The following is a 25708-nucleotide window of genomic DNA, read 5'->3' as shown; positions in this document are numbered from 1 at the left end:
GCCCCCCCCCCCCTTTCTACGAAATAATTTCGCGAAATTTTGTGCATCTTATAATAATGCAATTTTTTTAAAAATGTGCCAGTGAAGTAAAATTCAAATTTGTTAACTAGCTCAAATCTTATTCAGTGACACTTACAGAGTCAGTTGCATCGTTTTTAACTGTTTTCCCTTGAGCTACCTGCTCGGATATTCTGATCCAGTGAGTTTATCTTTAACATTACTATTTGCTGGAGTAGTTTACCTTGAACATGGGATAATTTTGCTGGAGTAGTTTACCTTGAACATAATGATAATCTTGCTGGAGTAGTTTACCTTGAACATGGTGATAATCTTGCTAGAGTAGTTTACCTTGAACATGGTGATAATCTTGCTGGAGTAGATAGGAAGGTTTGTAGGGGTTGATGGAAACTAGACTAGGACCAGCATACGTGTAGATCAAGTTGTTCCCGTACCTGGAGTACAAACAATAAATTATTAAATGTACTGTACTTGGAGTACAAACAAGAAATTATGAAATGGACTGTACCTAGAGTACAAACAAGAAATTATTATAGGGGCTGTACCTTGAGTAAAAAAAAAATTATTAAAGGGACTGCACCTACAGTAAAAACAAGAAATTATATGTACTGAACCTACAGAAAAAACAAGAAATTATATGTACTGTACCTACAGTAAAAACAATAAATTATATGTACTGTACCTAAAGTAAAAACAAGAAATTATATGTACTGTACCTAAAGTAAAAACAAGAAATTATATGTACTGTACCTAAAGTAAAAACCAGAAATTATTAAAGGGACTGTACCTAGAGTCAAAACAAGAAATTAAATCTACTGTACCTAGAGTAAAAACAAGAAATTATTAAATGGACTGTACCTAGAGTAAAAACAAGAAATTATTAAAGGGACTGTACCTAGAGTAAAAACAAGAAATTATTAAATGGACTGTACTAAAAAAGTATTGTGGAATGGAAAAAAAACATTTAGAAGCTCAAATAAATAAATACTTTCAAAGCAAGTTAAATCATATCATGTACAGTAAACTCCTGTACAGACCTGAGAAATGCAAGATCTTCAACCCTGTGGAAGGTCGGAGGATTGGCTCGTTATACATCATCCTCTTCAACCTGAAATCAATCAATCAATCAAATCATTTGATACAGTGGGCGTCGTATATATCAAAACAATGAAGACGACTTTCGGTTTCAATTTTGAATTCTACCAAGCTTATAAAGACAATGGATACACATAAACATTAAAACAATGAGAATCTGTCATTTTAAATTTTTTTAAAAACTTTATTGTATTGATATAAACGCCGACCACTGTAAGTAATTCATGATCATTGTTATTAGTTCTGAAGACTAAAAAATGGAAGGGATAGTGGGAACAGGAAGCAAATATTTGGATAAAGAAATCCGAATAATTAAATTAATAGCCGATTCAGGACAGCAATTGATAGATTAGCTTGTTTGTTAAATAGGTTGAGAATACGACATTAAAAAACTATAGCTATGTATTCATATATCTGAGATTCATTGTAGAAAATATATTCAGGGTGGCCAAAACTTTTTTGAACTAATCCGTAAAAAAATCCGTACATTTTCAGAAGAAATCCGTACAATTTTCGAAAAAAAAATCCGTACAATCCGTACAATTTTTTTTAAAAATCCGTACAATCCGTACATTTTTTTAAACCAATCCGTACATTTTTTTAAAAATCCGTAAATTTTTTTTAAAAATCTGTACAATCAGTACAATTTTCGAAAAATATCCCATTTATGAAAAAAAACATTAAAATTCAATTTTTCATTCATTGTCCTTTGTGTTCAGTTCATGTAAGAGGGTTTAAACTTCTTCAGCAAGAATCAATCTGTAAAAAATTGGCTTCATACATATATACAAACTAAATACTGGATACTGGATACTGGATACAGGATACTGGATGCAGGATGCTGGATGCAGGATACTGGATGCAGGATACTGGATGCAGAATACTGGATGCAGGATACTGGATGCAGGATACTGGATGCAAGATACTTGATGCATGATATTGGATACAGTATACTGGATACAGGGTTCTGGATACAGGATACTGGATACAGAATACTGTATACAGGGTACAGGATACAGGATAATGGATTCAGGATACTGGGTACATGATACCGGATACAGGATACAGGATACAATATATAAGATACTGGATACAAGGTACTGGATACAAGATACTGGATACAGGATACTGAATACTGAATACTGAATACTGAATACTGAATACTGAATACTGAATACTGAATACTGAATACTGAATACTGAATACTGAATACTGAATACAAGATACTGGATACAGGATTACTGGATACAGGATACTGGATTGATACTGGATTGATACTGGATACAGGATNCAGGATACTGGGTACAGGATACTGGGAATAGGATACTGGGTACAGGATACTGGAACATCTTCTTGAATAAGCAATCAAATAAGTACTTATGGAACATATTCTCAAATAAACACTTCTTGGACATATCTCGAAAATTATGAATGAATTTTGATTGGCAATTGAGACATTAATCAATCTAATATTATTTAGAATGCAGAAAATAAGTTAAACTAACTTCATTTTGACGAAATATTTTTTTTTAATTTTCATGAAAAAGTTGCCGAAATGAGTGAAAATTTAAAAAAAAAATGCATTTTCCAGGATAAAAATCCGTACAATCCGTACAATTTGAAAACATATCAGTACAATCCGTACAATTTTAGGGTTAAAAAAAAACAATCCGTACAATCCGTACATTTTGGCCACCCTGTATATTAAAAATATTTTAACTTCATTTTCAAAATTTTTTCTTTTCTGTATTTTTTTACCTGGATAACTTCATCGTTACAGTCCAGCCTAACCATGACCTGACCCTGACCCATGGGTTCACCGGAATCACTCTCCTTCACCTGTTATTGATCGTTGATAATCATTATTTATCGTTTTTAATCGTTTTTATCGTTATTAATCGTTGGTAATCGTTATTAATTTTTCTCTCAGGGTTAAAATTTGGTCTAGTGTAAGAGAAGAAAATGTGTTTAAAATGTGTTCTAAACATTCAGTTTCTTGCACTATGCCAAATTTAGACCCCGACAAAAAAAAATGCAAAGAGCGAACCAGAATGGTCCAGCTCGTTATTCCAATTTTATTATTAAGGTAACAATATTGCAAAGTTTAAAAGTTTTATAATCTCATATCTTTGCAACCAGATGGTTAATTTTGCCTGTTAATTATGTATTGTGATGACTGTAACTATGTATTTAAATGACTGTAATATGCATTAAGATGACTGTAATACTGTGTAACATATATTTCATATACAATATGCTTATGAAAAAACTGTTTTTAACAAATAAAACTATTTAAATTTTTAAAAAAAACTTTGCTGTTTCTTTTGTTTATAAAATGCATGATGTTTACCTGTCTACCAGCGGTGAACCCGCCCCTGTGAACCAGCCACACCCTTTCAGATTCAAGCCACGCTTTCTCATCAGACACTTTAAAAACTGTTTTTAACAAATAAAACTATTTAAATTAAAAAAAAAATTTGCTGTTTCTTTTGTTTATAAAATGCATGCTGTTTACCTGTCTACCAGCGGTGAACCCGCCCCTGTGAATCAGCCACACCCTTTCAGATTCAAGCCACGCTTTCTCATCAGACACTTCATCCTCACTACGAGCCTGAAAAAAAAAATTCAAATTAAAAATTTAATTATTTTAAAAAAATTGATGCATATTTTAGAAAAATTAAAATATTTTTAGAAAATTGACGCATATTTTAGAAAAATTTAAATATGTTTCTAAAATTGAAATATCTACAGAAAATTTAAATATTTTATTTAACCAAAAAGTTTTAAATCTTTATCTTTATAAACACAAGGTTTATTGTAATTCCTCTTTTTGCTTTGTAAGCTTTTTTACATTATCGGTTATGAATTTTATTTTTTATCTATTTTTATCTAGGGCTAAAGATGCCGATCTAGCAAAGTGGAATTCAGCGGTTTAAAGAGAAAAGTTGGGTAGTCGAGTAGTTCCTTTGTATTATAGCAGTTTATTAACACATACTCGTATAGAAACAACGATACAAGGTGACTCATTCAAAGAATGATACTAATGGACATTAAACACTAGCTGAAGTGTCCAGTGTTGCCCATGAAATTTCACTTGGAACATTGCTTTTTTTTATAACCGAAAAGAATATGAATAAGCTAAAGAAAATCGCAACAAAAATGAAAGCCTGTTTTTAATTTGAATGCATCATTTTATTGCATTTCTACTTTAAGATGTCTAATTCTTTAATAACAGACCGAATTCAATGGTGTTCAAAAAAACACAAAATGCGTATGGTTTATATTTTTTATACCATGCACATTAATCTCCTTTTCCTACTACGGGTTTAAATTGTGAAATTATGATCAAAGTTAAATATTCATGAGGGTTTAAATCAGTGTTTCGGGATTTGAACCGGCGCGGTGGTAGGTAGTTGAGTGACCTCTTCAATTAATTAAAATCTGCCCCGATTGCAGAAATATGAAAGTTAGTCTTCTCTATCATCACTTTTACAGAGAAACCACAAAACAATAAATGCAGTTTAAATAAACTAAACCCTTAAAACTGTAATGTTTATACTTGATGAAACAAAGCTTTTAAGGGCACTCTTGTAAATCATTCATTCCCATCAGTGCATTGAGAGTAACTTTAAATTATGGTTACAGACCCTTAAACTTTTTTTCAGTCAACCTTTTACCTTGTTTGACATCCGGATTCAGTGGATTGTTGTCTCCAGTAAGAAAGGGCCACGTAACACTAAACCTTAGTGTAATAACAAGTTAAAACAATAATAAATGTAAGTTACAATATTTTCCCAATTTTTGTTTAATTTTTAGCAATAACAAAATTGCTACTATATACGGTATTTTTTAAACAATAGAAACTAATATTATCAAGTTAGTTCAATAAGAGGATGGGTAAATAATTTTCACATAAAAGAAAGGACTTGATCAATCATTTTTTATAATTATCATATGTGAATAAAAATAAGTTATAGATTTTACTTAAGTATAAATTGTAATAAAAATTGTGACATTAACATTAAATGGAAAATAACATTGAAAGAATATTGAAACTCAATGAATTATCAAACCTGTTAAAAATAATTCTAAAGTTATTACATTAGAATCTTTGTCCGTCCTGTACTTCTGCAGGAGACAGATAAAATGGAACTCTTAAAAACTATGAAATTTTTGATTATAATAAAAAGATTATACTTTAAAAACTTATGTTTATGCTGAAACAAAAATATTTCTACTATAGAAGTTCTAAAGGAGTTTTTACAAATATGCCAAAAAATCATCTATGACACCCCTAGGCTTATTACGCCAATATAATTCACCAAAACCATACTGGAGTCCTTTAAGTATCATACAGGGAAATTTTCATCTTTCTAAATATCCGAGGGAATGATTTTACAGGTTTTTTTTTTAAAACAAAGCAGCTATACCTAAACATTCTACATCCTTTATATTCCTGACCATAAATTCTGGCAACGAATTTTAAGCTGCCGTTAAGGGGAGATGAATAGTCCAAAAAGGTAATCTTCTGATTCAGATACTCTGCTAGAAATTTGCAGTCTGCAGTTCCCATCCATGTTCCTTTTACTCTGATTTCTTTAACATACTCTTCGACAGTTCTCACAAGCACTTAAATATTATTAATTAGCAAAATCTTCATATGAGTAAAAATAATTCAATAACTGACATGTAACATTGCTTAAGGTATAATCAATGAAAAGGGTAAATAAATTACCTCCTTGAGGACCCCGTGTGTCTTAATGCAATAAAATACACATAATTTTAATTCTATGATGCTTACCCTTTGTCAGTTGATACTTTGGAGAACAGTGAGGCAAAAAAACAGTTCTTTTCAGTAGCATTCCATAATGACCATTCGATGCAGGTATCCTTAAATATTTCATATTATAAAGGAGTTCAAGAATGATGTTTAATGAAAGTATTCCCTGTAAATATTGTAGTTGAGGGAGAATAAATATCCCTCTAGTTCTTATCCTGCATGTAAACATTTATCTTATTATAAACCCAATCGACACTATAATTGAAAAACCGTTAGAAACACAAAGCTGGGGGCTATCCCTAGGGTTCAGGGCTACAAACTAAAAGCGAGGCTTGAGAAATGGTTGGCCAGATTGAACAGTTATGATCGGGCATTTTATCAGCAAAGGTTCAAAGAAAGGAAGTTCGTCGATTCAGCAATCATGTAGTTGAACAAACAGAGCTATGAACTTTTATGTTTGTTCTGTTCAAGGTTCCTGGTTCTGTTCAGGTTAACTACTCTGCTTTGATTAAAGCAAAAAAGAGAGAGGCGGTGGGCGAAGTTTAGTGTGAGTAACCAATACTCTATAGAGGACGTGAGTCAGACTCTAATAAAACGCATATTTATCAAGCATTTTTTGGCAGAAGCAAATATATATTATATTTTCACCTACTTTAAACTTGATTTACTTTTATTGAAATTAGTTAATTAGGTAAAACTATACTTGGCTTGTTTATAACCTCGACATAATTACAAAAATAACAACTTAAATCCATATCCATAAAAAACACAATATTCTTAAATTTTGAGTGTAAACACAAAATATATTACCCTAGGAAGTTACAAAATTTCCTTCTAACTGTGCTAACTGGCTCATTGGGGAAGAGAGCCTAAAAGTAGTAGAGTTAGGGAGGCAAACCCAGGACGCCATGAGCCACCTCTATGCAGACACAAACCTCCCAGGTTTGCTAGGCAGGCAAAGCATCCGCCATGCACTAAGAGCCTCTGCTATGCCAAAAACTAGCATCCTCTGTCAACGCATTTTGTTTTAACACTTGGCTTTTACACATAATAAAGATTTTTTTATTTGTAAAATTTCAACATAAGTTGCACAAGAAATGCTCCAAAATTTTCTTGATGTATAGTGATCGTCATGATTTGTAACTTAGTGACTTATAATGTTGTTGATTTCAGAGCATAGGCGTTTTTTTTTGGGGGGGGGGGCAGTCCATTAACTCCCATGACTTGAATTAGGTGGGTGTACTCCCCAATGGTATTTTACAAACTCAATCATCATTTTAACTGTAATTTTTATATATGTTTGTAAATAAATAATAATGTATACTTGAAAATGACCACAATTAAAATAAAACAAAATACATTCAAAAAAAAGATTTTCAAGAAATTGAGAGGAATTATTTCAAGTTATAAATAATGAGATATTTTTTTAATTAATAAAAAAACATTTTAAAAAGGCATTTTTCGCTAAATTCAAAATTTACATTTGCTATTGGCTTCTTGTGATAAAAAACGATAATAATCTCTTTATTTTCTTAAAATATATTGTTTATGCATCCAAACATCCATCTTTCCAAAGCATATTGAATTTAAAAAACATTCTAATAAATAATGAATAATAACCAAATTGGAGCTGAAAAATTTTAAATTTTGTTATTTCCCTATTTTTTCAACTTTAATGCTCCTAGATTGCATGATTGAATTTTACCAACTGTTTGCTGTGTAGAATTAGGCTTTGCAAGGCGGATTATTTTATACCCATCTAGACATTGTTTTAAATTATAGCTATCTGCAACGGTCAGTTTTGGTTTCATCAAAAAATGTTTTATCAAAATGCAACTTTAAATTTAAGATAAATTGAAAAACATAACACATCCATGATAAACCAAGTTTACCGCTATGTTGTACTCTGCATATGAGGAATATGCCCATTGTCAAAACGTATCAAGTGATTGTATAACAATAAAAGTTGATGTTGTAAATATTGCTCATTACTTTGATTGGACAGGGCATCTAACCACCGACCATGAAAGAGGCTTTTACTGTATACCTAGAAAATTTGTGATGCTCATGGACGCATAGTGGAGACTCTTGGCGTCCGGGAGTTTTTAAACTAAAAAATTTGGTTTGAAAATATAATAACTAAATCATTTCTGTCTGGCATAAGTAATACAATTTACTCAAGAAAATAAAGATACAATAAACAAAAGGCAAAAGAAAATAAAATGTCGTATTATTTGCACTAATGATTGATCGGACTAACGTACATTAGCACTAACGTTCATTCTGACTATCGTTTTATTTGAGGGTTAGGTTAGATTACGACAAATTTTGGGCAGAGCGCTGCGGCTAGTATAGGCTAGGGGGCAGAGCGCCGCGGCTAGGGGGTCAGGCACTGCGGACACAAGTGTTACTAATCAGCTGACTTTAGTGCAAATGTACGTTAGTTCAATCGGACATTAGTGCAAACGGACATTAGTGCAAACGATATTGCATCGAAAATATGTGCAAGATGTAAAGTTTGGAGATCAACATTTTAAGATATATATCAAATACTCCAAAGATCATTACATAACAATTATTTCATTGTTAAATTCCTCAATATTACAAAATGGTTGTATATTATCGATTTGCCTTGAATACCCAGTACATGAAGTTTAACAAATTAACTAATTTCGTAAGATAATAAATATTAGGAAAATATACAGAACATTCACCATCAATCAAGAAGCAATTTGCTGTAGAGAACTATGTCCATGGATATATCATAGTCAAGGTTTGATGTAATTTTTTTCGCAGGGGTTGTTATGAGATACATTTCATTATAAATCAGTCTTCATCTCTTGTAACATAAAAAGAATGCTAATGTAAGCTGTTCTCTTGCCAGGGTACATTTGATGGTGCTCGGTCGACTCTACGCTGGTTAGCCTTACTAGACAGTACGACAGTGCATATACATACCAGCATGAATTGGTCAATCTAAAACAAAATTCTATTAAAATTAAAAAATTTTAATCTTAAATTAAACGGCCATGCAGTTCTAGAGTTTCTGGTACAACATTGGAATTCCCCTGGCAGTGCTTAGGATGCGGATCTGGATGCGTTGGCTCCGCAATATTTTGGCTTCCTGGATTCGCGAAAATATGCGAATCTGCTAAAATATGCGGGTCCACGGATCAAGATCCAATTGGCAAAGTATCAACCAAAAAGTGCAAAAAAATCCGAAATTTGAACTAATAAAAAAGAGATTTTAAAAATTGCCTGATTTCTGAATGCTTCCTCAAGTTTTAGCATAAAATGAGAGAACAAAATACAAAAAATTTGAAAATTCAGATACATTTTATACCCATTGTATTTGTACCTGCTGACCCTTGTATTTGTACCTGCTGACTCCTGTATTTGTACCGGCTGACCCTTGTATTTGTACCTGCTGACCCTTGTATTTGTACCTGCTGAGCCTTGTATTTGTACCTGCTGACCCTTGTATTTGTACCTGCTGACCCTTGTATTTCTACCTGCTGACCCTTGTATTTGTACCTGCTGACCCTTGTATTTGTACCTGCTGACCTTTGTATTTGTACCTGCTGACCCCTTCTATTTGTACCTGCTGACCCCTTGTATTTGTACCTGCTGATCCAAATGGTAAATGCTGCAAAGAACGGAAAGAATGCTTGACCATTCGCCATCAGTGAATCTTTAAACAAAATTTTAATGATACTATGTAATTATTTTATAAACATTCAAAAATAATTCACTTGAAGTGTTTCCTGATATTTTTGAAGTGTTTAATTAAAAAATTTGTTTTATCCACAAGAACTGTCAATATAATGTCAATTTGAGAATGCCCGATTCACAGCAGTAACCTTTAAAACTACATAGACTTTATCTAATAGAAAATTTATCATTTTTATTTCGGATCTCTTTTGGAACAACACGTAGACAGAGTGGGAAAGTGACAAATTTCGACACTTTTCAAGATAATTTAAGTTTTTTATCAGATAGGGGTATAAACTTTAAAGGGTACCGTTGTGAATATGGCATGCAACTCTATAGAGTGAAGGCACTTGGAATAACAATAAGAGTCCCCTCAGGGCTTCAGTGAAGCCCTGAGGTTATGTTTGTGCTTAATCATTTTGTAAACCATCAAAGTACTTAATTAAAATGAGAAACAAAAATTAAACTTCAAATCGTCATAGTTTTAGATATTTTGGTCGTCTTTACAATTTCATCATTTGTAAGTAACCCTGTACCTTCTAAGATTGTTATCTAGTCCAGCAAGAAGTTGATAGAACACATTAAAGTTTGGTTCTCCTTCAGGTCGACGAACTACACGGTTTCGCTACAACATCAACACCTTAAAGGGAAAGTTTAAATATTTTGTAAAATCACTTAAATTGGGAAAATAATTTGAAAAATAATTTTAAAAATAATGTCAAATAAAAATGATTTTGATGACGTATACATGATCAAGTATTATTTGCATTTGAACCACGAGATATTGTAACAACAACAACAACAATAACGACAAGAATAACACGATACAGAAGAACAACAACAGAACAACCAAGAACAAGAACTAAAACATTGATAAAACTACAAAAAACAACAAATCAAAACAATAATAAAATCAACGACAACAATAATAAACAGTACAATAACACAAAGTAAAATTCGGTGATGGTGATGGACAAAACCTCTGTAGAGTAAAAAAGTAGATGTTAGTTTCTATTTCTTATTGATTTTTTAAAATTTTTTCTTTTATAAAAAAATAAAATATGCACAAAACACACTGGATTTATTCGATTTACTACCGTTTTTACTAATTTTTAAAAGGTCTGAACCTTTTTTTTGAAAAAAAAAGGCTTTTTATACAAACACGAACCTGGTTGCGTTTGCATTCAGCAAGGTTCGACTGTTCCCGAAAGCTTCAAGGATAGTGTGAATTCCACTCAGTCTAGATTAAAACATATTGTTTTTTTTTTATCAAAATACATGATTTTTTTATTCTCCCCCCCCCACCATCATTTTTTTAAGCTTGGGTGAAAAAAGTCCCCTTGCAAGCTTTTCTCTCTAAAAAAGGTTTCGAAGACAAAGTTTTCTCCCCTTACATAGGTTGATGAGTAAGGAACAATTTTTAAAAATCCCCAAAACTAAAAAAACAATACTTGTCTAAACTGAGAATACTAGATTCTCCGCCCGCCAGAGCCAGGTAGGAAACCACGTGCCGGAAGTTGGTTGATTTCCCACTTCCGGCCCGACCCAGCAGAGCAACAGATTGATCCTGGAGAGTTATTTTCATTTTATCAAACTGTTTATTCAAAATAAACAACTTTAAAGTAAATAAATGGAGAAATAACTTTTAAAAAATTTAATGAAAATTTCCTTTTTTGTTGTCAGCAGAGCTCTATATGCACTTTGGGCCACAGAGTAGATATGTGGAGGCATGTCTTCTATCTTACACCCCTAGATAGACAGATATAAAGATAGATACATAGATAGATAGAAAGATAGATAGATAGATGGATATATATATAGATAGATAGATAGATGATAGATAGATAGATAGATAGATAGATAGATAGATAGATAGATAGATAGATAGATAGATAGATAGATAAATAAATAGATAGATAGATGATAGATAGATAGATAGATAGATAGATAGATAGATAGATAGATAATAGATAGATAGATAGATAGATAGATAGATGATAGATAGATAGATAGATAGATAGATAGATAGAGTCGAGAACAGACCTCATCTGAAGATTGGTCCATGACAATTGGTCCATGAAACATTGTGAAGGAGGATGTTTATCTGTTTTTTTTTATTGAACAATAAATTGAATATAGATAGAAAGATAAATAGATAGATAGATAGATATACAGATAGATATATAGATAGGTAGATAGATAGATAGGTGTTTATGTTTAAATTAAATATCTTATTACTATAAACCAACGGAACAAGATTAAAACGGATATAAACAAACGGGAAAATACCAGAACATACAGGATAACTGCATTTTGTATGTTCTGGAGTTATCATTATATTCTTTACATCTGCAAATTTCCTTCTCTGTAAAAATGAAATCAAAATTTTTAATTTGAGAAAAAGGTGAATTTCTTATTCTAGACTACATTGCGTTTAGTCTAGGCTAGATCTCAACCGCTCATACAACCACACCCGACGGGGTTGTTTTTTTCTCAAAAGTATATCTATCATTCTAAACAAATATGTTAATATTTTGAATGGTTATTATAAAAAAGGATTGTGTCAGGGGAGTAAAATTCGAATTTTTTAGCTAGCTCAAATCTGATTCAGTGACAGAGTCAATAGCACAGTTTTTAACTGTCTTTCCCTGAGCTACCTGCTCGGATATTCTGATCCAGTGAGTTTATATTTAACATTACTATTTGTAATCAGCAAGTCAATCTAGTTCCTAATCAAATTATTTCTTGTCTTGAACATAGTGATAATCTTGCGGGAGTAGTTTATCTTGAACATGGTGATAATCTTGCTGGAGTGGTTTACCTTGAACATGGTGATAATCTTGCTGGAGTAGATAGGAAGGTTTGTACAGGGGTTGATGGAAACTAGACCAGGACCAGCATACGTGTAGATCAAGTTGTTCCCGTACCTGGAGTACAAACAAGAAATTATTAAATGTACTGTACCTAGAGTACAAACAAGAAATTATTAAATGTACTGTACCTAGAGTAAAAACAAGAAATTATTAAATGTACTGTACCTAGAGTACAAACAAGAAATTATTAAAGGTACTGTACCTAGAGTAAAACAAGAAATTATTAAATGTACTGTATCTAGAGTAAAAACAAGAAATTATTAAATGTACTGTACCTAGAGTACAAACAAGAAATTATTAAAGGTACTGTACTTAGAGTAAAACAAGAAATTATTAAATGTACTGTATCTAGAGTAAAAACAAGAAATTATTAAATGTACTGTACCTAGAGTACAAACAAGAAATTATTAAAGGTACTGTACTTAGAGTAAAACAAGAAATTATTAAATGTACTGTACCTAGAGTACAAACAAGAAATTATTAAATGTACTGTACCTAGAGTAAAACAAGAAATTATTAAAGGTAATGTACCTGGAGTACAAACAAGAAATTATTAAAGGGACTGTCAGCGAATTTACAAATTCATTTCCAACCTCTATAAATCATTAATTTTAAAAATTTTAAAACTACCTTTGTCTTAGAGTGTGCAGCACTGAACTTTCATTTAAGAACCTTAAAAAAGAGAATTTTTTTCAAAACAACAACTAAAACATTTCAATTTTCGTCTGCAAGACCAGAGACTGATCAAGAATTTTTCATTTGCATAGAAAAAAAACGTAAAAATCGGGACAGTTTAAAATGTACTAACAAAGTATTGTGGAATGGAAAAAACATTTAAAAGCTCAAATAAAAAAATACTTTCAAACCCAAGTAAATCATATTATGTGCAGTAAACTACTGTACAGTAAACTACTGTACAGTGAACTACTGTACATAACACTGACCTGAGAATTGCAAGATCTTCAACTCTGTCGAAGGTCGGAGGATTGGCTCGTTCTACATCATCCTCTTCAACCTGATATCAATCAATCAATTAAATCATTTGATACAGTGGTCTTCGTATATATCAATACAATGAAGACGACTTTCGATTTCAATTTTGAATTCTACCAAGCTTTCAAAGAGCATGGAATGGATAATGATAAACATGAAAACAATGAGAATCTGTCAGCTTTTCTTTGTTTTTCTTGTAAACTTCATTGTATTGAAATAAACGCCGACCAAAGTAAGTAATTCATGATTAATTCAAATTATGCCGTTATTAATAGTTCTGCAGACTAAAAATGGAAGGGATAGAGGAACAGCAAATATTGGGATAAAGAAATCCCAATAAATTAATAGCCCTGAAATATGCAGGACAGAAGTTGATAAATTAGCCTATTTTTCCCCAGCAATTGATCTTAAACAGGTTGAGAATACGACATTAAAAAACTCTTGCTATGCATTCATATATCTGGGATTCACTGTATAACTTCATTTTCCAAATTTCTTCTTATCTGTATTTTTTTACCTGGATAACTTCATCGTTACAGTCCAGCCTAACCCTGACCTGACCCTGACCCAGGGGTTCACCGGCATCACTCTCCTTCACCTGTTATTAATCGTTATTAATCATTGTTAATCGTTATTAATCATTGTTAATCGTTAGTAATCCTTGTTTTGGTCTGTTTTCTGCCTATTTTTTATCTCAGGGTTAAAATTTGGCCTAGCTTGTAAGAGAAGAAAATGTTTTTAAAATGTGTTCTAAACATTCATTTTCTAACACTCCTATCTGCCAAATTAGGACCCCTACAAAAAAAAAAGCGAAACAAAACGGTCCAAAAAAGCACGTGTAAAAACGATCTTTTTGATTTTGATTTTTATTTTTAAGGTCTCATATCTTTGCAACCGGATGGTTAATCATGCCTGTTAATTATGTATTATGATGACTGTAACTATGTATTTAAATGACTGTAATATGTATTAAGCTATGACTGTAATATGCATTAAGATGACTGTAATACTGTGTAAAATATATTTCATATACAATACGCTTATAAAAAAAACTGTTTTTAACAAATAAGATTATTTAAATCTCAAAAAAAAAATTGTTGTTTCTTTTGTTTATAAAATGCATGATGTTTACCTGTCTACCAGCGGTGAACCCGCCCCTGTGAACAAGGTGTTTACCTGTCTACCAGCGGTGAACCCGCCCCTGTGAACATGATGTTTACCTGTCTACCAGCGGTGAACCCGCCCCTGTGAACAAGATGTTTACCTGTCTACCAGCGGTGAACCCGCCCCTGTGAACATGATGTTCCCTTTCAGCTTCAAGCCACGCTTTCTCATCAGACACTTCATCCTCACTACGAGCCTGAAAAAAAATCAATTTAAAAATTTGATTAGTTTTAGAAAAAATTGACGCATATTTTAGAAAAATTAAAATATTTTTAGAAAATTTAATTACTTTTAAAAAAATTTAAATATTTTTAGAAAATTAAAATATTTTTCAATACAAATATTTTTTAACCCAAAATATTTTTTTTATAATAATTTTTTTAAAAAGAATTTTTTTTTTGAAAAATATGAATAATTTTTTTGAGAAAAATTGACTAGTTTTTGTTCTAATTATCATTCCTCTGCAAACCTCCCCCTCCATTCACCCTTTTTACAAAAAGTTTAATTCATATTTTTGATGTATGATTTTTTGTAATAATCAAACATATTCAAAAATTTGATGAAAAAGTTCCCCCTCCGATTAAACTTGATATTATGAGAGAGGGAATACTTCAAGAGGAGGGGGGGGGGGGTCATGAAGAAGTGTACACCCCCCCCTCCTCCTCCTTTCTAACATCGCAAAAATCAATCAAAATTAACAAAATTTCAGATAATACTAAAATTTTCAGATGAAGCTAATTTTATATACTATTTGTAACATATAAATATAAAATTCAATTACTGTATAAACATGGAAAGAAAACAAAATATATCAAAAATTAATTTAGTGGTTTTTAAGCAAAACCATTAAAAATATCTGTAAATTTAACACTTGTAATTCTTTCAAAGTACAAACAAAATTTTAAAAATTCCTTCTTTTTATTTTTTAAGTAAATATAAAGTAATATTTATAGTAGATATAAGTAAATATAAACAAGATATTAAAGTTTCTTTCTAAAATTTGCAAAAAACTGCTAATTTTAGAATTTAAAAACCAAGAATAATAACTTTTATTTATTTTTAAAAATCAATTTCTAGGAATTGAATCCTGAGTCTTGAAAGTTCCAAACTATGTAGAAAGAATTTCCTGTTAAAGTTTCAAATTACAAAAAATAATGCTGATATGAGTTTACATTTAACAATGCAGCATTTTAAAATATCAAAAATAAAATTTTAAAAAAATCATGTTCATGCTTTAAATACGATTTAACTTTGACGCAAAATTTAGAAAAAATAAGCTTCAAGAACTTTATACTAAATTTTAATTTTTTCTAAATTTTAAAATCTTTATCTTTATAAACACAAGGTTTAAAGTAATTCCTCTTTTTGCTTTGTAAACTTTTTATATCATCGATTATGAATTTTATTTTNCCCACCTCTAGGGCTAAAGATGCCGATCCAGCAAAGTGGAATTCAGCGGTTTAAAGAGAAAAGTTGAGTAGTCGAGTAGTTCCTTTCTATCAGATCAGTTTATTCACACATACTAGTATAGAAACAACGATACAAGGTGACTCGTTTTAAGAATGATACTCGTGGGCATTAAACACTATCTGAAGTGCCCAGCGTTGCCCGTGAAATTAAAAAAAAATATTTTTGAATAGAACAAAATTTGATTTTTAAAGAAGAAAAAAATCGAATGTTTTTAGTCTATTTTACCCCCAGGGTTTACTCAAAAAATATCAATCCATTCGTCATAGCCGTTTGGCTAGCTATAGCTAACATATATATACAAATACATATATGAGCGAATAGTTATATTATATAGATTAAAGGTGTATTGGCTTTTTAGTGACTCTACATAAATCTCAAAAAAAAACTGAAAAGTTGAATTATTTTAAAGTTTGCTTTTTTGAAATCTTAGATTTGTGCGTAGCCTCAAAAAAAGCCAAAAGCCCTGAAATGTTTAAAAACGATATCTTTATAGAAGTGACACAAGTAATTCACATTTTACTGTAACGTATTTGGATGGCTTAAAACTAGCCTTATTGTAAATAATAATTAAGCATGATAAACAAATTTACCCAATTGAGAAATATTTATTTAAGAAAATGATTGTGAAAATAAAATTTATCTTAATAATCCTTTGGAGTAAATATATTTCTGCTACTTCTAAATTTAACTCAGATTCTTTGCATAAATGTAAGTTATTTTTTATTCTACTTCCTAATTTTGCCAAAACTCTTGTTTAAATGTTTATATCTTTTGTCTGAGGAAAAATTATGAACTATCTCTGGTTTCCCTTAATTGTTCATTTTTAATTGTTGTTTCTCTACGTCGGTTAGTGGAGGATTAGTGGAGGAAAAATACTAGAATTAAACACTTTTCAAGCAAAACTACAATATCTTTCACAATATTGATCAATTAAATGTTTTACGAGTACCGTTGTGAATCCGAAGGAAGGTCACTTTAAATTACATATATGGACCCTTTAATTACGAACACAAATTAGTTTAGTTTAGAAATCCTCTAATAAATAAATTCGAATAAAAGTTGCATAATTAAATCTATTAATTAATAAATGTAACAGAAATTCTTCCACCCAATTTTACCACTTTTTGGATGAAAAAAAACGAAAAAATAAACTAAAATTACTTTTACAGCCAATATTTTTATTTTAGTTATAATTTACACAAAATTGCGGAATATCAACCCTTGAATAATCTGCGCTAATTTTTTAGTTTTAATTAATTCTGGGAATTTTCTATTCAAAATTGGTCTCTCTTTAGTTACTTCTCTTAGTTACACAGTTTTACTAGCTACAGCAACTCATCCTTATAAGGGGGTTCGTTTACAATTAAAGTTTTCATAATTTCGTAGGTATAAAAGAACTTATTACCCCAATTACCCCTCTACAATCAAATTCAAGACTGTAGGTTCTCAGGAGCCTATAATTCCGACTCCCTTACAAAAAAAAAATAATAAAAAAGAGGGGGGAATTGGCAGTTTTTTTATAGATTTACTATATATAATTCTATTTTTAAGAGGCAAAGATTTACTTCATAACCTTTTACAAATAAAACGGGCAAACGTAGATCATCAGTGAAAATTTAATAGTTATCAAGAATTTAAGTTGATCAAAAAGTCATATTTCACAAAATTTGTCAAGAACGAAAGTGAGAGCTTTCCTTACTAGTTTAATTCAATTTTTGACTTCTCTATTGATATTTGCAGAGGGACGCTACGTCAAAAAGTATATTATTGCTCTGCGTAATTTCGGCTATCGCTCGGTCAAAATAATATCCAAATATCTTAAAACTTACCGGCTGCTCGGATTTCTAAAAACTGACACATACTATGATACTGTAGAGTATTAATAAGTTTCAAAACCGGTTTTCTTCACTACGTGCAATATTGGTAATCCGCGAGGTTGCTGTTGTTGTGCGAATTATACTTGAATTGCAAGTGCCACTGCTTGAAATTCAATTTGTTTACATTAGCGTACATGTTTATCTATATTGACCAATGAGAGACCAGTATTTTATAGGTTATGAAGTACAGCAGACTGAAAGTTTTGGAGGCTGGTGGTGCCCGAAACCAAAACCAGCTGATCTCTCACTAGACAGTGAACAGCTGAAGAAACCAGTCAAAATCCTCCGACGCCTGTACTCTACCCCCTCCTTCCCTTTCATTCTCTCTAGGGAGCTCAGCTGAACAGTTCGCAGAGTTATTCTCTCCTCATTCCCGCATTTAGGTAAAATATATCATTTTCTCATTTCTACAATACATTTTTGTTTAATTCGTTTGCTATGAAAAGTTAAGATCTATTCCTTCTTGTGTAATTTGATCCAATCAGAAGGATACAGGATACTTCAAGACTTGTCAGTATTTAACACACAACATTCGGAGATTTAATTTTAATCTCATATCAGTATCATATAATGTTAGTATTGTGAGTTAGGAGATATAAGCACTGAAAATGGCTGAGTTCCCCCCTTTTAAAACAAAATCTCTATTGACTAATGATTTGGGTCTGTTCTAGTGAACAATTTTTGGACCCCCCCAGGCCCCCCCCTCCTATCAATTTTTTACATGACCAAATTAGTTTTTATTTAGCATTATTTAGGGCTAGGTTAAGTTAAGACACTTTCTGGGTCGAGCGCTGCGGCTAGGATGGGCTAGGGGGCCGAGCGCTGCGGCCACGGGTTAAGTTAGTTAGGACACTTTCTGGACCGAGCGCTGCGGCTAGGATGGGCTAGGGGGCCGAGCGCTGCGGCCACGGGTAAGGTTAAGTTGAGACACTTTCTGTAAGATCCATGTACAAAATTGATAGGAGGGGGGGGGGGGGCCAAAAATCGTTCTCTAGTAATAACCTGTAAAATTGCCAAATAATCAACTTATCACAGTTATAACCATCGATTCTATAATTCCGCAAAATTTTATTATTTTTAATACTTTTTTTAGGAACTGTTCAGTCATGTTTCAGTGACAGCTGGCCTGTTCTAGTGACAGCGGGACAGTTCCAGTGACAACTGGTTAGTTTCTAGTGACAGCGGGACGGTTTTCAGTGACAGCTGGACAGTTTATAGTGACTGCTGGACTGTTACAGTGACAGCTGGACAGTGTCCCGTGACAGCTGAACAGTTTCCAGTGACAGCATATGTGAAAGATGAGCTATTAGACAATTTACTGTTTTATAGAAGAACATATTTACATCATCTATGGAGGGGGTACGAAAATTAAGTTATACTAAGGTAAAATTAAATAAAAAATGAATATTTGAAGAGGCGGCTTAAAAAAGGGGACTCATTTGAGTAATTGCCCCCCACCCCCTGGAAAAGTTTTTGCGTTTTAAATTCGATTTTTAAAAAAAATTTGTGGCATCACTTTATACGTGAATACTTGAATACTTGAATACGAAAAGGATGGGCCATGGTTTTAATTCATAAAAAAAAACATTTCAGGATGATAATTTTAGACCAGTAGGGGGAATAAAGATCCCCTCCCCCATTTATGATTTATATAAGTTATTCGTTTTAAGGGATACAATCTATGTAATACAAAGTAACCCTACATGCTCGACTCACTACAGTATCCTTAAGTCTTTATCTGATTAATGAAAAGCTAGGGTTAAAGCGGAATATTGAACTTATTTTACGTCTTACAGACAATACAATCGGTGTTTGCATGAACCGTTTAAAAATAAACTTGTATTTCAAAGGGTGTACTGTACACCGTGTACATGGTAAAAATATGCCAATATATACTTCTGATAAAAATGTAAAAAAATTATTTTTAGATGTTGTTGAAGATTGAAGAAGAGAGAGAAAAGAGGGAAGAGGTATTTATATTTTTAAATGATTTAAAGTTTGTTTACAATCATTTACTAACATATATATTCATGTATTTGCTAAATACTACTAAATAACAAAATTATCTATGTATATAACCTAGATAACGAGATGATTTATAATTGTTTATCTATGTAATAAAGCCCTTCGCTCATATACATATATTTATATTCCCGTGGAAAAAAAATTTGAAAAAAATGTTGAAAATAAAATTTCGAATTTTTTAGTCTATAACATCCCCCGGCCATTTGTAAGTGTCCACACAAAAAATCAGGCCAATTGGTCCAGCAGTTTGGCCGGTTATGCACAACATATATATATGAATGTCTTGTTTTATTATAAAGACTTCATGTTACCTATAGCTGAACCAAATTGTCTGAAATTTTTTTAGGAAATCCATGGCTTAAAAATGATTTTGATATATCCAAATCAATTTTTTTTCACGGGCAGTGCCTGGCACTTCAGCTAGTTTTACCATAATTTTATCGTGAGACCATAGGAGATGAGAATACGCTCTTCTTTATTTCCCGGGTAACAGGGAAGTCATGTTTCTTTATTTCCCTTTAGGTAATTTCTTTATCATAACTTTACAATTTTAAAACCTTGGAAAACCTTAAGGTCCAAATTCTCATTTATTTTGGTACTCACTGTAATGTGTTGTATATGACATATGATCTACTTATATTGTATTCTGTTAAAAGGGTGGGTTCGTCTGAAGGGGACCCAACATGAATGCATTGGGGATTGAATGGAAGCACTAGGTGGAGTGGGGGGGAGGGGAGGTTGAGGGAAAATTGAGCTGGTATTTTGCTTTTAGATATCTGATATCTGAAGTAAAGGGGGAAGGGATTACAGAGATTTGAAACGGTTTTGAGACTCAAAACCTATTGCTGATAAATATTGTATTAACTGTTTACATGTACTGAATGCCCTACTCCAATAAAAAGTTTTAAATTCGTACCTATCCAGGTACAACCTTCAATATAGGTTAGACTAATCGCAGTATAAGTTCTGCGTAATTTTTTATAGGCGCATTTAGATTTACTGGCAATGTTGTTAAAAAATGTTGTTGAAAATTGTTGTTGATAAATGTTGTTGATAAATGTTGTTGATAAATGTTGTTGATAAAAGTTGTGGTATGTTAAGGATGTTGTTGACGGGTGCTGTAGCCGTGTATTTGGATGTAACGGAGATATCCAGGACTGGAGATCAAAGTAAGTATTTATCTACATATATATACAATACAGCTCTTCACTCTCGTCACATATATATACATACATGCGTTATTGCTACGATTAAAGTTAAAGAAAAGTGGTTCATCTTAGTCGTAGTTCAACTACTTCTAGCTATTTATTAAATTATATATATATATATATATATAATATGCTGATTGTGGAACCCAGTAATATGCGGTTTAAACTTGGGTGGATTGGTACTTTCATACTTTTAAACACACATAACCAGGAAAGACCCGGAATTAATTGACAGTTCAAAAGGCGACTTTAAATATATATCTCTGGCAATTTTAAATGCTCAAAAAAGGCAGACTACATTTTGAAAATGGCAGAGAACTAGGGTTATTTAGTAATTATCGATTAATTAATCATATTTGTAAAACTAGATTGTAAATTTTGATTAAAATTGTTGTAAATTAATTCCGGGTCTTTCTGATTATGACTGTAGGAAAACTCCAGACAACACTGGGTTCCCAAGCTAGTAATATAATATTTAAAGCTTGGAAACAAATACCAATGTCTAATACTTAAAATGGTTGAATTAAGAAAAATATATTTGACTTTATATGGTAATCTGTGTCACTTGTTAGTGAGACACATTATGTCGTCTTCCGTCAAGTTTAGGAAGATCTTAAATTTTTTCTAATAAAACATAATTACATTTATATAGACCGTTTAAAATATTATTAGGTATGTTCGAATTATAAAAATCTATAATTTTAGGTATGTTCGAATTATAGAAATCAATGATTTTAGGTATGTTCGAATAATTACCTCCCTGTGGGTTTTAATTCTCGGCCCACTTTGTGGCTTCCTAGGAGCTTGTGATTATATTCAAAAAACATGCGAGGTAAATATCATTGAATTAAAAAAAATCAGAGTTATTATTTTCAAAAATTTATTGAACAGCAATCGGATGTTGGACATGTATAATAAGTTTTAAAAAATAACCAATAACGCATTTTTAACATTTTTTCTTATTTATTTAGATATTTATTTTAGTATATTTTCTTATTTATTTAGATATTTATTTTAGTATATTTTCTTAGCTGTTAACTGTGATTACAATGGTTTATTTTAGTATACTTTTTTAGCTGTTAACTGTGATTACTATGGTTTATTTTCTCACCACTCTACTGTCCTCACAGTTCTCGGGGTTTAGGTAAACATAAATTACAAAAAAAATGTTCTATTTAAAAAAAGTATTTTTTAATATTCATAGTTAAAAAAAATTACTTAAAACGTTTATGATGAATGTAAAGTGCCCTGATTGATTCACACTTAATATGTTAACCAAGAAACGATGATTAAAATATCTGTTTTTATTGCGCAACTTCGTTAGAATTCAAACGTTGATCAATAGAACAGAATCAGATCTTAGATATTAAAATTCATATTAGACCAGACAAAGCATTTATGGATACCGTTGTGAATCGGACATTCCAGTCTACAGGTTGGCTTATAATAGTGAATACAGACCCTTTATTAGACTAATTATGTATTTAGACTAATGAACCGGTTGTGGATTCTAGTTGGTATACTGTGGGTTGCTTCGGGCTGGTACAAGTATCATAGAAGGTAAGTACCCCCCCCCCCCCCCAAGAAATATAAGTAGAACTCCTAGATTAAATAAAGTATACAGCATTTTATTGGAGGAATTTGAGCACAAGGAGTGCTACTCTAGATAAGCTCATTGTTTACATTTCTCCCAAAAACTGCAGTACACATTTTTTTGAGGCAGATTCATTTTTTTCTTATAACACCGATATGGATATTTGACTTATGATATGGATAACACAATCATATGGATATTTGACTTCGGAGATTTTCCATTAAAAAAACTATTTAATTAAATATTTTCTCAAGTACCAGCTTCTCTATCGTACAAATTCCAAAATTGCATCCTTTCAAAAGAATTAAGTTAAATGTTTTTATATTTATCTGTTTAGAGAGTTCGGAGACGATCTGGAAAACTTTTTCAACCTGGCTCTGGTAATGAAATAATCCTTATTTTCCTTAAAGTTATTATTATTATTATTATTATTATTATTATTTAGATTGGTTCTATATCTTGGGGTGTGTCTGTACTGGTACCACTGACATTGACAGACCCTGCTTTCATCAACTGCTGTCAACTTATATCAGCTGTCTAAGCTGTCAGCTGTCAACTTAAAAATTGTTTCCAGGCTATCAACACCAGCTGTGTAGGCTGTCAACTATCAAAAGAGGTCTAACTATTAGCTGTTTCGACTGTCAACCTATCAGCTGTCAAAGAGATCAACCCATGCAACTGTCTAGACTGTCAACTTAAATAATCTAATAATCTGTATAGGCTGTCAACATCAGCTGTGTAGGTCGCTGTCGAAAGAAGTCAACCTATATCAGGTGTCGAAGAGGTCAATTTATGTCAGCTATCTGGACTGTCAACCTATATCAGCTGTGTAGGCTGTCAACCTTTATCAGATGCCAAAGAGGACTACTAGTTTTAGCTGTGTAGGCTGTCTACTTATATCAGATGTCTAGTTCTCGGCTGTCCACTTATATTAGCTGTCCATAAATCAGCTGTTAGCTTTTCTTAGCCATTCAAACACGACGCTGTTATAAGCTGTTGGCTTGTTTTTAGAGTGTCAGCCATAATAGCAGTCACGGCACCAGCCCTGAAGTTACATTTAAACGTTTTTGCATTTAAAGATTATCAATAATTACTAATTAGGCATCAATTTTGAACATTCGCAAATTTTATTAATCAGCCAGTGAGCTGTGAAACCGCTTTTCTAACTTATAACAGCTGTTTTTGTAATAATACATTTGTTTTGTTTTAAGGTGCCAAGAAATAGCTGGTTAGGTTATGTTGCAACTGTTTTCGTTATGAAACAGCTGTTGAATCCTTTAAACAGTTTTTAAGTCATAAAACAAAGTTATACAACTGTTTACAAGTTACAAAACAGCTGTTTAGGTAAAAATACAGCAGTAAGAAACAACTGTAATAGTAATAAAGCACCTCTTTTCGTAAAAAACTTATTTGAAATTAAAATAACAAGATTTTTACGTTATAAAACAAACGTTTTTTTACACAGCTGAAAAAGATTTGAATGCGGTTAAATATTTAAAAATTCTCTTGATAATGTCGGCCGTGCCGTCCAGGCTTAATGCAAAACTTTTCAATTCAAAATTATTTATTTACAAAAAAAAATGTTTAAGGCCTAAGTGGAAAGTTGCATATTTAATAACCAAAGATTCGAAAAATTACTCAATTTTTGAACTGATATTTTTAAATCTATATACTGGAAAGATTTTTAAATTTAAAACCGACATGAGTCTCAAACTTGCATTTTTGTCCAAACCTTTCTGACATTTTTAAATAACATTTACAAATTTTACATTTGATCTAGCTTAGACCAACTGAATGTGATGCAAAGCTCAACTGTACGTTCATGCAAATTTTATTTTTGTTTTTAATTTATTTGAAATTAAGGAAAAACTTAAAATTAAAAATTTTGATCTCGTCAACAATGACATTTATCATTTTTGGCGCTTCATGCCCCTTTTCAGAGAAATATGTGTCCCGGTGAAAAAATTCATTCATATTTGCTACAGTTCATATTGAAAATATTACGTTTAGAAAAAAAATTTGATTTATTTCAAACTTTCATCTTTTAATTGATCTGAGCTGGGAACTTTTGAATGGTGGATAACGAGATTAATGCTTGATCCACTCTTTCTTAATCTCCAGATTAAATAATGCTTGTTCTCCTCTTGTTATTAATCTCCAGATTAATTAACCGATCGGGATTATGGATATCTCATTCTAAAGTTTTCAGCTCTGAATAATTTGAACTGCAGATTTTTTATATTTCTTGTGTTTTTACCAAGATATTCTTTCAGTCACCTTTAATGTATAACAAATCTATAAATAAAAGTTCTATTCGTTAAATAAATGTTCGATTACTACATCTTTTTCACTTTGAACTAGAGAAAGATAAAGGTCAAATTCACATTACCGGTGGGACTTGGTGACCTTGTAGCTTCTCTAGCTCAAACTTTATGCACAATTGTACGTAAAAGCAAAGGAAATTGAGTCTTTGCCACAAATTCTGCTTTTCTAAACCCTATATCTTTGGATTCCAATGTCGTAGACCTTAGATATTTCAAACTATGAATTCTGTTAGATCAAATAATATAAGTTTGAATTATCAAAGATTTGCGACATTGGGTTCCAAAGAAATGGGGATTAAAAATTCAGAGTTTGTGACAAAGACTCAATTCCTTTATTCGGTTGTATTAGAAATGTTACTTAAATAGTTCTTCAACAAGAGGAATTATGGCAAAAAAAAAAAATTTTATTTTGCGTGAATTTACTTCAGTTTGAAGTGGTTGTGTTGTGTGAATCACTGCGATTTAATGGTCTCAAGTTTAAATTGTTGAGAATTTTGCCAATTACTTCTAAAAAAAGCAAAGCTAACAACATGTGCTTTATAGTGCTAAAATCATGTACAGGGCTATAGAAAAGCA

General features: G+C 31.6%; 2 protein-coding genes and 2 long non-coding RNA genes across 6 annotated transcripts in view; 1 reads left to right on the top strand and 3 right to left on the bottom strand.

Moving 5' to 3' along the window:
* Nucleotides 1–14760, bottom strand: part of LOC111705313 (unconventional myosin-XVIIIa) — a 23189-nt gene extending 8429 nt beyond the window's left edge. The window contains exons 1-8 of the mRNA XM_023477815.1: nucleotides 14735–14760; nucleotides 13988–14068; nucleotides 13422–13492; nucleotides 13108–13149; nucleotides 12426–12531; nucleotides 11273–11353; nucleotides 11056–11171; nucleotides 10773–10844 (exon numbers count right to left, since the gene is read on the bottom strand). Coding sequence (XP_023333583.1) covers nucleotides 10773–10844; nucleotides 11056–11171; nucleotides 11273–11353; nucleotides 12426–12434 — 278 coding nt within the window. The 5' untranslated portion in view covers nucleotides 12435–12531; nucleotides 13108–13149; nucleotides 13422–13492; nucleotides 13988–14068; nucleotides 14735–14760. The remainder of the gene's footprint in view (nucleotides 1–10772; nucleotides 10845–11055; nucleotides 11172–11272; nucleotides 11354–12425; nucleotides 12532–13107; nucleotides 13150–13421; nucleotides 13493–13987; nucleotides 14069–14734) is intronic.
* On the bottom strand, nucleotides 365–5345 carry LOC111705315 (uncharacterized). 2 transcript variants are annotated; one of them, XR_002765984.1, is made up of 6 exons: nucleotides 5187–5345; nucleotides 4791–4855; nucleotides 3629–3724; nucleotides 2872–2952; nucleotides 1056–1126; nucleotides 365–452 (listed from the first exon to the last, which is right to left on the bottom strand). It is a non-coding gene; the product is annotated as an uncharacterized LOC111705315 (long non-coding RNA). The 2 variants fall into 2 exon arrangements; XR_002765985.1 differs by having other exon boundaries at nucleotides 5215–5345.
* On the bottom strand, nucleotides 8011–10263 carry LOC111705316 (uncharacterized). 2 transcript variants are annotated; one of them, XR_002765987.1, is made up of 4 exons: nucleotides 10141–10263; nucleotides 9518–9584; nucleotides 8333–8869; nucleotides 8011–8148 (listed from the first exon to the last, which is right to left on the bottom strand). It is a non-coding gene; the product is annotated as an uncharacterized LOC111705316 (long non-coding RNA). The 2 variants fall into 2 exon arrangements; XR_002765986.1 differs by having other exon boundaries at nucleotides 8054–8132.
* Nucleotides 14761–16077: 1317 nt separating the features above from the next.
* Nucleotides 16078–24022, top strand: LOC111705312 (uncharacterized). The gene is made up of 10 exons (XM_023477814.1): nucleotides 16078–16180; nucleotides 18158–18364; nucleotides 19075–19364; nucleotides 19910–19951; nucleotides 21108–21175; nucleotides 21953–22046; nucleotides 22291–22358; nucleotides 22703–22774; nucleotides 23146–23188; nucleotides 23254–24022. Exons 3-10 carry the CDS (start codon nucleotides 19332–19334, stop codon nucleotides 23347–23349), a joined length of 516 nt encoding a protein of 171 aa, XP_023333582.1. The 5' UTR covers nucleotides 16078–16180; nucleotides 18158–18364; nucleotides 19075–19331; the 3' UTR covers nucleotides 23350–24022.
* Nucleotides 24023–25708: the final 1686 nt, after the last annotated feature.

The sequence above is a fragment of the Eurytemora carolleeae genome, unplaced genomic scaffold (assembly GCF_000591075.1).
Source record: "Eurytemora carolleeae unplaced genomic scaffold, Eaff_2.0 scaffold639, whole genome shotgun sequence".
NCBI lineage: Eukaryota > Metazoa > Arthropoda > Copepoda > Calanoida > Temoridae > Eurytemora > Eurytemora carolleeae.
This window is presented reverse-complemented; position numbering and strand designations above follow the sequence as displayed.

What these genes read in the sequence shown, in the direction of transcription:
- LOC111705312 (XM_023477814.1), top strand. Translation starts at nt 19,332, where the DNA reads ATGGAGGGGGTACGAAAATTAAGTTATACTAAG. An exon ending in AGAGAGAAAAGAGGGAAGAG is followed by an intron (nt 19,952 to 21,107) that starts GTATTTATATTT and finishes TGGTATGTTAAG; the next exon opens with GATGTTGTTGACGGGTGCTG. An exon ending in TCACAGTTCTCGGGGTTTAG is followed by an intron (nt 22,359 to 22,702) that starts GTAAACATAAAT and finishes TTATGTATTTAG; the next exon opens with ACTAATGAACCGGTTGTGGA.